We start from the raw sequence: 13,159 nt of genomic DNA, 5'->3' as shown, positions 1-13,159 counted from the left end.
CAGGGGGAGTGGGAGAGGAAGAAGCAGGCTCCCAGTGGAGGAGCCTGACGCAGGGCTCGATCCCAGAACGCTGGGATCACGCCCTGAGCCGAAGGCAGACACTTAACAACTGCGCCACCCAGGCGCCCCCAAACATCAAAATGTTAATGAATCTTTTGCAGCTTTAAGCACTGTTCTACCTTAGCATTTTTTTTTAAAGATGTATTTGAGAGAGAGAACAGGTACATGTGTGTAAGTGGGGGGAGGGGCAGAGGGAGAGGGAGAGTATCTCAAGAAGATTCCCCGCTGACCACGGAACCAATCTCACCACCCACAAGATCATGACCTAACCCACCATCATAGAGTCCGAGGCTTAACCAACTGAACCACCCAGGTGCCCCTATGCCAGCATATTTTATAAACATAGGATACCAAATAAATGTCAGGAAATCCAAAATGATACACTTTAAATGAGTCCAAAAATGGACACTGATCATCTTCTGTAACTACCATAACCATAGTATCTACCCAGACCATCTTAGCACCTTAAAATAAACCTTTCCATTATAAAAGCAGAATGAAGATTTACCACCTTAGTCATTCCAGAACTACTTTCGTTGTGTAGGTAGAGTGCAAACCTAACTTGACTCTTTTTCAAACTGTTAACCAGCAGCACTTTGCTGAATAATCTTTGATTTTTCAAAAAATTTATTTGGCACTTACTAATACTAATTTCTTAGAAGTGTTACAGGATGTTTCTGGATAAATCAATTACTCATTCTGTTGATAAAAATGTCTATCATGTTTTGGTAACTAGAAGCAAGTCCTCCTCCCTATATGTTAAAAAGCTTTTCTGGCCCATTTACTCTCTAAGAAATCCAAAAAATAATTATAAGAAAAATAAAAAAATTATTAAAAATATGTATAAATACCTTAAAATTGTAAGATAATCACAAAAGATTAAAACTGGTATACCTAGGCATTAAGTGCAATTTAAAAATTTAGAAAACAGGCTAGGATTAGGGTTAGCCCACATAAATCCATACATAAACTAGAAAAAGACTACTATCCAAACAAAAATCAACAAAGAACAAAAAATTAAATATAACTGCAAACATTTGAAAAACTTTTCACTACACTGGGGAAAGAAATGCAAACTAAAACAACAGAAGAACATTTTGCCAAATTTGAGGAGAATTTTTTCAATAAAATTACTCAATGTTGGAAGCGCAGAACAATGCTTAATGTACACCATCACTTGTATAAAAGGGGGAAGACATATTTAATATTTCCTTGGAAAAATATATGATGAACTTCTAACACTTGCTGCCTTCAGGAAAGGGACACTGGCGGCTGAGGGAAGGGATGGGAAAGCAATCTTCTATTACATACTGTTCCGTAAATTTTTATTTTCAAACCACATAATTTATTCCTTATTCAAACAATAAGTAAATAAATCTGAAAATATAAAAATGCTGAACATGGCAGAAGTTAATAGTAAAATGCTGCAGTTATGTCATCAGTGAAAAAAAAGAGATATCCTCATATGAAGCTTCTTGAAAGCAATTTAGTGTATGGAAAATTCGGTTTATTTCTGGACTTCTATTCCACTGACCTATATGTCTATCCTTACACTGCAGTTTTTTGTTTGCTTGCTTCTTTTTTATATACTGCAGTTTTGATCACTTGTAGCTTTGTAGTAGTTCTGGAATCAAGAAGTATGAGTCTCCCAACTTTGTTTTTCAAAATTGTTTTGACTATTTGGGGTGCCTTGCAATTCCATATGAATTTTAGGACCAACTCGTCAATTTCTACCCCAAAAGCCGGGGTTTCAATGGGGACTGCACCAATAGTAGACTGATTAGCCATGTTAAGTCCTCCAAGGAGGAATGAACACTGATGGCTTCTCACTTATTTAGGTCTTCTTTAATTTCTTTCAAAAGTATTCCGTAGTTTTTATGTAAAAGTCTTACATCTCCTTGGTTAAATTTGTTGCTATTTATTATTTTTGATGCTATTATAAATGAAGCTGTTTTCTTAATTCCCTTTGAGGACTGTTATTGTTAGCATATAGAAATACAACCGGGGGGGCGCCTGGGTGGCACAGTGGTTAAAGCGTCTGCCTTCGGCTCAGGGCGTGATCCCGGTGTTCTGGGATCGAGCCCCACATCAGGCTCCTCCACTATGGGCCTGCTTCTTCCTTTCCCACTCCTCCTGCTTGTGTTCCCTCTCTCGCTGGCTGTCTCTATCTCTGTCAAATAAATAAATAAACTCTAAAAAAAAAAAAAAAAAAGAAAAAAAGAAATACAACCAGGGCGCCTGGGTGGCACAGCGGCTAAGCGTCTGCCTTCGGCTCAGGGCGTGATCCCAGCGTTCTGGGATCGAGCCCCACATTAGGCTCCTCCACTATGAGCCTGCTTCTTCCTCTCCCACTCCCCCTGCTTGTGTTCCCTCTCTCGCTGGCTGTCTCTATCTCTGTCAAATAAATAAATAAAATCTTTAAAAAAAAAAAAAAGAAAAGAAATACAACCGATTTTGGGGTGTTGATGCTGTACCCTACAACTGTGCTGAATTCATCTACCAGTGCTATTAGTTTTTTGTGTGTGGGATTTTGTGTTTAGGATCTTCTATATGTAGGATCATGTCACCTGAAAATAGACATAATTTTACTTCTCTTGCTATTTGGATGCCTTTTTTGTCTTTTTCTCGCCTAACTGCTCTGGCTAAAACTTCCAGCACAATGCTGGAATCAGTAGTAAAAGCAGGTAACCTTGTCTTGTTCCCAATTTTAGGGGAAAAGTTTTCAGTCTTCCACAACTGAGAATGATGTTAGCTGTGGGTTTTTCATAAATGTCCTTAATCATAATGATGAAGGTCCCTGAGTTCTCAGTTCACTGAGGTCCCTGAGGTCTCAGTTCACGGAGAATTTTGTCAAGAAAGGTGATGAATTTTGTCAAATACTTTTTCTGTGTCAACTGAGATGATCGAGTGGTTTTTAATTCATTCTATTAAGTGGCTTATTACGATGATTTTCTTATGTTGCACCACCCTTGCATTCTGGGAATAAATCCCACTTGGTCACGGTGTATAGTCCTTTTAATATGCTGTTGGATTCACAGTCTATATTACTATATTTTCACAACTAGAGGTACACAAGGGAAACAGACTGCAATAAAACATACTAAATGTTGGGGCGCCGGGTGGCTCAGTCGTTAAGCGTCTGCCTTTGGCTCAGGGCGTGATCCCGGCGTTCTGGGATCGAGCCCCACATCAGGCTCCTCTGCTGGGAGCCTACTGCTTCCTCTCCCACTCCCCTTGCTTGTGTTCCCTCTCTCGCTGGCTGTCTCTCTGTCAAATAAAATCTTTAAAAAAAAAAACAAAAACATACTAAATGTTAACAATTATCTCCATATGGTGAGTTTATGGGTGAGATTTTCTCCTTTATGCCTTTCCTTATTTCCTACAATAAATACGAGTATTTTTATCATTTTAAAGATTTATTTATCTCAGAGTCGCCTGGGTGGCTCAGCTGGTTAAATATCTGCCTTTGGCTCAGGTCATGATCCCAGGACCTTGGGATCAAGCCCCACGTCCAGCTCTCTGCTCAGTGGGGAGCCTGCTTCTGCCTGCTGTTCTCCCTGCTTGTGCTCTCTCTGTCACATAAATAAAGTCTTTAAAAAAAAAATGTATTTATTTGAGAGAGACAGAGCATGAGTGGGAGGGGCAGAGGGAGAGGGAGAAAGAATCTGAAGCAAACACCACACTGAGCGTGGAGCCCAATACAGAGCTCGATCCCAGGACCTCGAGATCATAAACTGAACCAAAATCAAGAGTCAACCACTTAAACAACTGTGCAACCCAGGTGCCCGAATATCTTTCATTAAAAACAATATTAAGATTTTATTGATATTAAGGAAAATATAAAGAAGCTGTAAAATCAACGTGAAAGACAGACAATCCAGTAAAACAATGGACAAAAAACATAGGCAAATCAAAAACCATAATGTCAATAAGGATATTAAAAGGTGCTCAAGCTGCTAGTGACTAGTGAAATACAAAAAAACAACGATCACAACCACTGTTTCAGCCAAACTATAAAAACCACAGCTGGAGGGTTGCATAAAAATGAGACCTCTTGTAAGTGGCTGTAAGAGTGCAAAATGGCTTAAATCACTATAGAAACGAATGCAGCAATACCCACATTACATTACCCATATCTGTGCGTTTAAAAAAACACAAAGAACCAGGGTCCCTGGGTGCCTCAGTTGGTTGAGCCTCTGTCTGCTGGTTTTGGCTCAGGGTTCTGGGATTGAGCCCCATGTTGTGATCTCAGGGTCCTGGGATTGAGCCCCATGTCGGGCTCGGTGTGGGGTCTGCTCAAAATTCTCTGTCTCTCTCCCTCTACCCCTCCTCACAATCGCACATACTCTCGCTCCTTCTCTCTCAAATAAATAAAATAAACACACACACACACACAGAACGAAATCCAACAATTCCAATTTTAAAACACAGGTTCTAAGAATGATTACTGCAGCATAATTTGCAAGAGCAAAATTTCAAAACAACCTAAATATATAACCTCAGGAGACTGGAAAATCTATGGATTTTCTCACATATGGAATACTATACAGCAGGGATGAACAAACTAAAACTATGTGTATCAACATAGATAAATATAAAAATCATTACTGAGGGACACCTGGGTGGCTCACTCAGTTGAGCATCTGCCTGGGGCTCAGGTCATGATCCCCGGGTCCTGGGATGGAGTCCCACATTGGGCTCCTTGCTCAGCGGTGAGCCTGCTTCTCCCTCTGCCTGCCGTTCCCCCTGCTTGTGCACACACATGCTCTGTCTCTCTCTCTCTCTGACAAATAAATAAATTTTTAAAAAATAAAATAAAAATCATTGAAAGAAAAAAGCTGCAGAATAAAAACTACAGTATACCATCTTCAATATAAAATTCGTAACCCTATAATGGCACCTGACTGGCACAGTCGGTAGAGCGAGTGACTCCCCATCTTGGGGTTGTTAATTCAAGCCTCACGGTGGGTGCAGTTACTTAAAAATAAAATCCTTAGGGGCACATGGCTGGCTCAGCCAGTAGAACATGTGACTCTTGATCCCAGGATTGTAGGTTTGAGTCCCACACCTGGTATACAGATTACTCAAAAAAATAAAATCTTTGGGGCGCCTGGGTGGCACAGCGGTTAAGCGTCTGCCTTCGGCTCAGGGTGTGATCCCGGCGCTATGGGATCGAGCCCCACATCAGGCTCCTCCGCTAGGAGCCTGCTTCTTCCTCTCCCACTCCCCCTGCTTGTGTTCCCTCTCTCACTGGCTGTCTCTATCTCTGTCGAATAAATAAATAAAATCTTTAAAAATAATAATAATAAAATAAAATAAAATCTTTTAAAATATTTATAACCCTATAAAATGAAACTTTTATGGCATATGGATACACAAACATGTAATGAAAATATTAAAACACAAATGAGAAAAATAACCCAATTCAAAGTAATCTCTGGGAAGGTAAGAAGGGAGGGATACACCCACAATATGAGAAATCTTATTTCTTAAAACAAAAAACACACTGGGGCGCCTGGGTGGCACAGCGGTTAAGCATCTGCCTTCGGCTCAGGGCATGATCCCGGCGTTGTGGGGTCGAGCCCCACATCAGGCTCCTCTGCTAGGAGCCTGCTTCTTCCTCTCCCACTCCCCCTGCTTGTGTTCCCTCTCTTGCTGGCTGTCTCTATCTCTGTCGAATAAATAAATAAAATCTTAAAAAATAAAAAACACGCATAAATATGTAATAATTTTAAGATTTATATATCTCAATTATAATATACTGGGATTTGTAATAACATTCTCTATACTTGTCTATTTGAAAGACTTCAGAGTAAAAATATTTTTAAGAAAAATTAAACCAAAATATTGCCATACATCAAATCTACTTGGAAAAGGAAATTGGCAAATTATGAAAAGGAACTTTTCAGCCATCACTGGAGACAGTACCCTTTCTTTCTCATATGTTTATACTAGTAAATACCTTCTGGCAATAAAAATATCTGCTGATGATTCTAGATGATACTGGGTTTCGTGAAAAAAAGACAGAACTAGCCTCATTCAGAAGAAATCATAAACAAAACTGTTTATGACACTATGGCAATGAAAATCACAAGAGATTAGTATCACACCTTTCTTAGAACTTAAAACAGTTGTAATAGAGATCTTCCAATAAATGTCTCTTTCTTATTAGAGTGATTTCCTCATGCAAAATACGGCAAGAGGGTTGTCGCAAAAAGTAATGATGAAATGTTCTGGAATTAGACAGTTGTGACGGTTATACAACTCACAATTATACAACACACCAAACTGCATACTTTAAAAGACTGAATATTATGACATGAATTATGTCTCAAGGAAGCTGTTTTATAAAACAAAAACAGGGGCGCCTGGGTGGCACAGCGGTTAAGCATCTGCCTTCGGCTCAGGGCGTGATCCCAGCGTTCTGGGATCGAGCCCCACATCAGGCTCCTCTGCTATGAGCCTGCTTCTTCCTCTCCCACTCCCCCTGCTTGTGTTCCCTCTCTCGCTGGTTGTCTCTATTTCTGTCAAATAAATAAATAAAATCTTTAAATAAATAAATAAAAAACAAAACAAGCAATGATGATTCTTCATTTAAAGTGGCATTTCACAGGCGCCTGGGTGGCTCAGTCACTTGAGCGTTGGACTCTCGGTTTCAGCTCAGGTCATGATCTCAGTCATAGGATCGAGCCCCATGCCAGGCTCCGTGCTCAGTGTAGAGTCTGCTTGGGATTCTCTCCCTCTCCCTCTGCCCCTCCCCACTCTCATGCACGTATACTCTCTCCTCTCTTTAAATAAATAAATCTTTAAAAAATAAATGAATCAATAAAGTGGCATTCCAACAGTCCAACAAAGTTCTTATTTATCCATTTTACTACAATTACCGTAAGTTCCTTGAAATCAAAAACTCTTATTTATCTTTGGAAAGAGCACACCATAAATAAAGACAACACAAAATCTACTTTCCAGCCGAAAATCTAACTACGTCACAATATCATAAACAAAAATCAGTGACAGAAGAGCACATTTTTAAGCACATTTTGAGCTGAAGAGCTGTATTTTTTCCCTTAGTGGTAGAATGCATTGGTGAGCATGACCAAGTGGGGTTTATTCCTGGGCTGCAAGGGTAGTTCAATATCTGCAAACCAAAGTGATACACTAATTACTAAAAGAAAGGACAAGAACTATGTGATCATCTCAATAGATGCAAAAAAGCATCTGACAAAGTACAGCATCCTTTCTTGATGAAAACTCTTCACAGTGTAGGGATAGAGGGAACATACCTGAATATCATAAAAGCCATATATGAAAAGCCCACTGCAAGTATCATTCTCAATGATACAAAAGCTCTCAGTTTTTCCCTGGGTCAGGAACACGGCAGGGATGTCCACTATCACCACTGTTGTTCAACATAGTACTAGAAGTCCTAGCCTCGGCAATCAGACAACAAAAAGAAATTAAAGGCATCCAAATCGGCAAAGAAGTTGTCAAACTCTCACTCTTCACAGATGATGTGATATTCTATGTGGAAAACCCAAAAACTCCACCCCAAAACTGCTAGAACTCATACGGGAATTCAGCAAAGTGGCAGTATATAAAATCAATGTGCAGAAATCAGTTGCATTTCTATACACTAACAATGAGACAGAAGAAAGAGAAATTAAGGAGCCGATCCCTTTTACAATTGCATCCAAAACCATAAGATACCTAGGAATAAACCTAACCAAAGAGGCAAAGGATCTCTCCCTCTGCGTACCGCTCCCCCTGCTTATGCTCTTTCTCTGTCAAATAAATAAATAAAATCTTAAAAAAAAAAAAAAAAAAAAAAAGAATGCATTGGTGAGAATTCAGGTTACCAATTACTTCCGAAAAACTGTATTTTTCTGAAAAGAAGGCCCTACCTCCCATTGTCCTTAAGGATCTAGAAACATTTCCTTACCTCTATATAATACTCAAAAAGCTTCAGAACTAAAGCAGAATCTCACCAACTAAGACAGGCATCCACGCTTTCAAGTAAACAGAAAGAAGGAAGCAGACCCATGGGGATGGAGGGCTTTAGGGCCTAAATAGTAACTTCCTATTTTCATGACTCGGTGGAAAGGAACAAGGTTTTGACCTAAGGCTCAAAGCTAGGCACAAACCTGTTCTTCTTCTGTAAAGGGTACAAGAGCCAACGGAGGCAGAGGCTCCTCCTGTAGGATAGGCAGAAATTCTTTATCCAGTAGGTCTGAAGGTATCTGTATGAACAAACACATGACCATGAAATTAATGCTATCCCTCCAATTACAAAAATTATAAAACAAGAAAAAATACTCTTTTGTCTATATCTTGGTGATTATTATAAATATAAAGTAAAGCTTATTCAACCACCATTACCTTCAGTAGTACCTACATATTCTGAGGGTCAAATATTAAAAACCCCCGTCACCTTCCTCTTCCTCCCATCAGACCACCACTTTCAGATTTGACATACAGCACAACCTCTGGTATTACAGAGTACAGAGCGGAAGAGTAAAAATCCTCACATTTAACTCAAGGCTCAAGGTACTAAAGAGAGCTTCACAAACAATTTCACCTGTCCTTACCAACCATCATTAAAATTTGAGATCCCCAATCCATTAATAAAAGTAAAAACAAAGTATATTTTAAAAATAGAAAATGTTACCGCTCACTAGTCAGACAGTAAGTGTACTTTACACTGTTTGGGCTTTGATCATTTATAAGTAACACAAATGTGATGTATTTTAAGATGGTCTCTCAATTAAAAATTCTATATATTTAATACAAAAAGGGAAAGAAGAAGAGAAAATTCCTCACTCCTAACTTCTAACTGAAAAGAGGTACAATAATGAGAAGAAATTCTTCCTTTCTCAGCCATCAAAGTGGGATAGAAATGGACATGAAGGCAAAGTGCTGAATATTGTTTCCATGAAGCTTTTTAACTCCTGTAACAAAATCTTACATCTTCTCTAAAAAATACAGAGCTCCTTACACTTAGAAGAGGCTCTGTCAACAACTGCAGGTTTCAAAGCAGGAAAAAAAAGAAAAACCATGGGTACTTCATCTATCAATACATCACTGTACATACCTTGAAATCTCATTCATAATTCTGAACTTTTTTCTTACCTTGTTATCTTTAAGGAAAAGTGCTAACATTTCTTCTCGACCATAACGATAGTCTGCTAATTTATACTTCGGCAAAGCTGGAGAAAGAGGAGGGGACGTGATACTCCCACCACTGGACAGAGCTCGGAGCCTAGAACAGGAGAGACATAAAATATAAAAATGAAGTGTCAAATATTCTGGCACTAAGAACTTCTATTTTTAAATACCATGAAAGCGTTCATTTTAGTTTTTTAAAACAACAGAAAGAAATCCCATTTCCTCAAGGTATCCAAGATTTTAGCTTTAATACAACGTGTTGTCACAGCACATTAAGAGAGCAGTTCATTTAGAAATAACCAGATGATCATGTGGCAACTCCTTACTTAAAAGGTTATCATGGCATGTCCCTGAGAAGTCCAGGGGTAAAGAGGTGACACTTTTTCAAAATCATAAAAGGAACATGATTAAAACAGTGAAATATCACCTTATACCTATTAGATTACTAAGAATTAATAAATCTGACAATACCAATTAATAAACCTGGAATACCAGTTGTTGGTAAGGATGTAAAACAATGGAAATTTTCAAGTAATATCTATGGGATTACAACGGAACCACCATTTCAAAGAATGATCTGCTCACGCTTAATAAAACATTAATATGTTAAATAAAAAAATATGCTATACAAAAGAAAAAGCAAAACATAGCTTATAAAAAAGATATATATGTAAACCTGCAAATTTATACTGTTTAAGAACACATATAAAATGTAGCAAAAGTATAAAAACAAACATGAATTGACTAATACAAAATTCAAGATAAGGTTCTATCTGCAAAGGGAAGGAGAGTATAAAGGCTGTTTTAATTATACCTGCAATGATTAATTTTCTCATCCATGCTGTAACGTTCGTTACAATTTTATACTTTCACATTCCTGTTTTTTTCATGATTCATTTTTACTGAAAGCAATTAATGATCAGCGTAATGAATTTGAAAATTCAGTGAAGAGTTAAAATACAAGAAAAAAAATTTTAAGCCATATTTACTTCTAGGAAAAAATAAAAATATACTCCAAGAGGAATGGAACTGGGGAAAGAGGAACATTTGTAAGACGCTTTTATTTAGAGAGAAAAAAAAAAGGTGGGTGAACCTCAGCAAAAAATGGGAATAAGATCCCAATGCAGCACTGTGTCAAACAGCAAGTGGCAAAACTACATCAGCAGTAGCTCATTATTTGAGGACTGCCTGAAGTTCTATAAAGTAATTAAGTATCAAAGGTAAAAGGGACCAAAGTACTTTACTTCAGTAGTTTAGCCTAAAGGAAAATTCAACAGAAACATTAAAATATATTCCCCAAATTGCTAAGCTTTACTCACATAAGCAAAAAAAGGAATGATCTACAAATTTAAAAAAATACGAAGGAAAGCAGAACATTACTTGCATATTATTCAAAAACTATATATGCATAAGTATAAAAATGTTTACATGTACAATGTAATACCAAAAACAAAGGGGGGGGACATATTAGCAAACTTGAGACAGTTAGGGTCTTTTTTCAATGTTTCTACCTTCTCTACTTTTTTTCAACATTTTATTAATGGACAATTTTGAACACATATATACGTTTGTGTGTGTGTGTGTGTATTTATAAATGGTTCAAAGAGTACCAAAAATTACATGACAAACTCCCACAGACCACTCACCCAGCCCCCAAATCAATAACCCGTGGCCAACCCTGCTCCTCCTACCACTCCATCTAACCCTCCTGATACTATTTTGAAGGAAATAATACGTGTTCAAAGATTTTTTTGAAGGAAATTGTTTTCAAGATTTGGGGGGGAAATTTTTGAAGGGAAGTTTTTTCATCAGTAAGTACTTCGGAATGTGCTCTCCAAAAGGATTTTTTCTAGTCTGGATTTTGCTGATTTTTATCTCTGTGATACAGCTTAACACATTTCGTATACATTGGTGACTGGATGTAAAGACCTGATCAGCTTTGGAAAGACCCCTTCCATGTAGTGGTATGTTATGCCATCAGGAAGCACATACTGCCTGGTTGGTTTTGAGAGTCTAGCAGTCCCTGATGACCAATGCCTAGGTCCCTAAGTTCATTCACTAAGGTTACAAAGTAACTTTATTCTATCATTCCTTCTTTATTTATTAGCTGGAGTATTTCTACAAGGAGAAACTTCTCTCTTACACTATTTGATATTGTTACCCAATAGTATAGTTCATATAAAGGGGGAAAAAAGTCTTCTTGTAATGACTTTTCAAAATAGGGACTTAATTCACTAGCATCTTCCAATGGTAACAAATTATTTTTAAGGTATGTCACTGCAATTATTCTTAAGAATATTCAAATTCTCATTTTTTAAGTAGGCTGCACACCTAATGCAGGGCTTGAATTCACGACCCTGAGATCCAGAGTTGCATGCTCCACTGACTGAGCCAGCCAGGTACCCCTTAAATTGTCTCATCTTTGACCAGTGGGAGACTCTTCAGGTGGGCTCCTAAATCCTTCTGACACAACCCAAGCAGTCTTTAACAGCTTCTTTTTTATCTGGTATGTCAATATGTTCCTGGCATAGCTTGTATTATTTCTTGCCTCAGACCTAGAATCAACCATTTCTCCAAAGAGCCTGATTCTCTTTAATGCATATTAAAAGTGCAATCTGGGTGCTAGGAGTGCTTATTGCTACTAGGCTGGTCTGTTGTTTTCTTTCCAATCATTCTTAGACTTAGAGGTCATTTAGTCCAACTCCTCTAAGACAGGTTGGAACAACAACGTAAGAAAACAATATGCACATGAAGAAGTGCTCCAACCACTGCTGAAGGACCTTCCAGGAAACTGCTTTCCATCAAATTCAGGTAAAGTTGGGCTTTTTCCTTAAAGAGTGGAATTAATATCAACTGAGAAGTGAGTTGGGAATTTTACACATGAATTACCTCACTTCATTTCATTTCAGCTTCACAACCACCCCCATAACAGACGAGAGTTAAACAAATTGTCCACACTCACAGCCAGCAAAACAAAGGCTCAAACCTAGGTTTTCATGACTAAAAAGATCAAAACCCCAAAATTTTATTTAAAATACGCAAGGTTTGGGACACCTGAGTGGCTCAGTCAGTTAAGTGTCTGCCTTTGGCTCAGGTCATGATCCCAGGGTCCTGGGATCGAACCCCCGATAGGGTTCCCTGCTCAGCGGGGAGCCCGATCCTCCCTCTGCCTGCCGCTCCCTCTGCCTGTGCTCTCTCTCAAATAAATAAAATCTTAAATAAATAGATAGATAAATTAAATAAATAAACAAACAAATAAATAAATAAATAAAATAGGCAGGGTGTATTTTGTCAAACGTTATTTTAGGGGTGCCTAAGTGGCTCAGTCGATTGAGGATCCAACTCTTGATTTCGGCTCAAGTCATGATCTCAGGGTCGTGGGATGGAGCCCCGTGCCAAGCTCCATGCTTAGCCCGGAGTCTGCTTGATGTTCTCGCTCTCCCTCTCCCTTTGCCCCACCCCCAACTCATGTGCTCTCTTAAATAATAAAATCTTTAAAAAAAAAAAAAAAGAAACTATATGGGGCACCTGGGTGGCACAGCCGTTAAGCGTCTGCCTTCAGCTCAGGGCGTGACCCCGGCGTTGTGGGATCGAGCCCCACATCAGGCTCTTCCGCTAGGAGCCTGCTTCTTCCTCTCCCACTCCCCCTGCTTGTGTTCCCTCTCTCGCTGGCTGTCTCTATCTCTGCCAAATAAATAAATAAAATCTTTAAAAAAAAAAAAAAAGAAAAAAGTATCTTTTTTTTTTAAAGATTTTTATTTATTCATTCGATAATAAATAAAATCTTTAAAAAAAAAAGAAAAAAAGTATCTTTTTTTTAAAGATTTTTATTTATTCATTCGATAATAAATAAAATCTTTAAAAAAAAAGAAAAAAAAGTATCTTTTTTTTTAAAGATTTTTATTTATTCATTCGATAATAAATAAAATCTTTAAAA

The 13,159-nt window shown here is 38.1% G+C and overlaps 1 protein-coding gene across 6 annotated transcripts in view; it reads right to left on the bottom strand.

The window, feature by feature from the left end:
• GIGYF2 (GRB10 interacting GYF protein 2) overlaps positions 1-13,159 on the bottom strand; it is a 145,914-nt gene that overhangs the window by 96,936 nt on the left and 35,819 nt on the right. For all 6 annotated transcript variants that reach the window (XM_045794109.2, XM_045794111.2, XM_045794112.2 and 3 more), the window contains 2 exons: positions 9,187-9,316; positions 8,202-8,297 (listed from right to left, as the gene is read on the bottom strand). In XM_045794109.2, coding sequence (XP_045650065.1) covers positions 8,202-8,297; positions 9,187-9,316 — 226 coding nt within the window. The remainder of the gene's footprint in view (positions 1-8,201; positions 8,298-9,186; positions 9,317-13,159) is intronic.

Source organism: Ursus americanus, chromosome 1, assembly GCF_024610735.1.
Source record: "Ursus americanus isolate L20-20 chromosome 1, mUrsAme1.1.p, whole genome shotgun sequence".
NCBI classification, from domain to species: domain Eukaryota; kingdom Metazoa; phylum Chordata; class Mammalia; order Carnivora; family Ursidae; genus Ursus; species Ursus americanus.
This window is presented reverse-complemented; position numbering and strand designations above follow the sequence as displayed.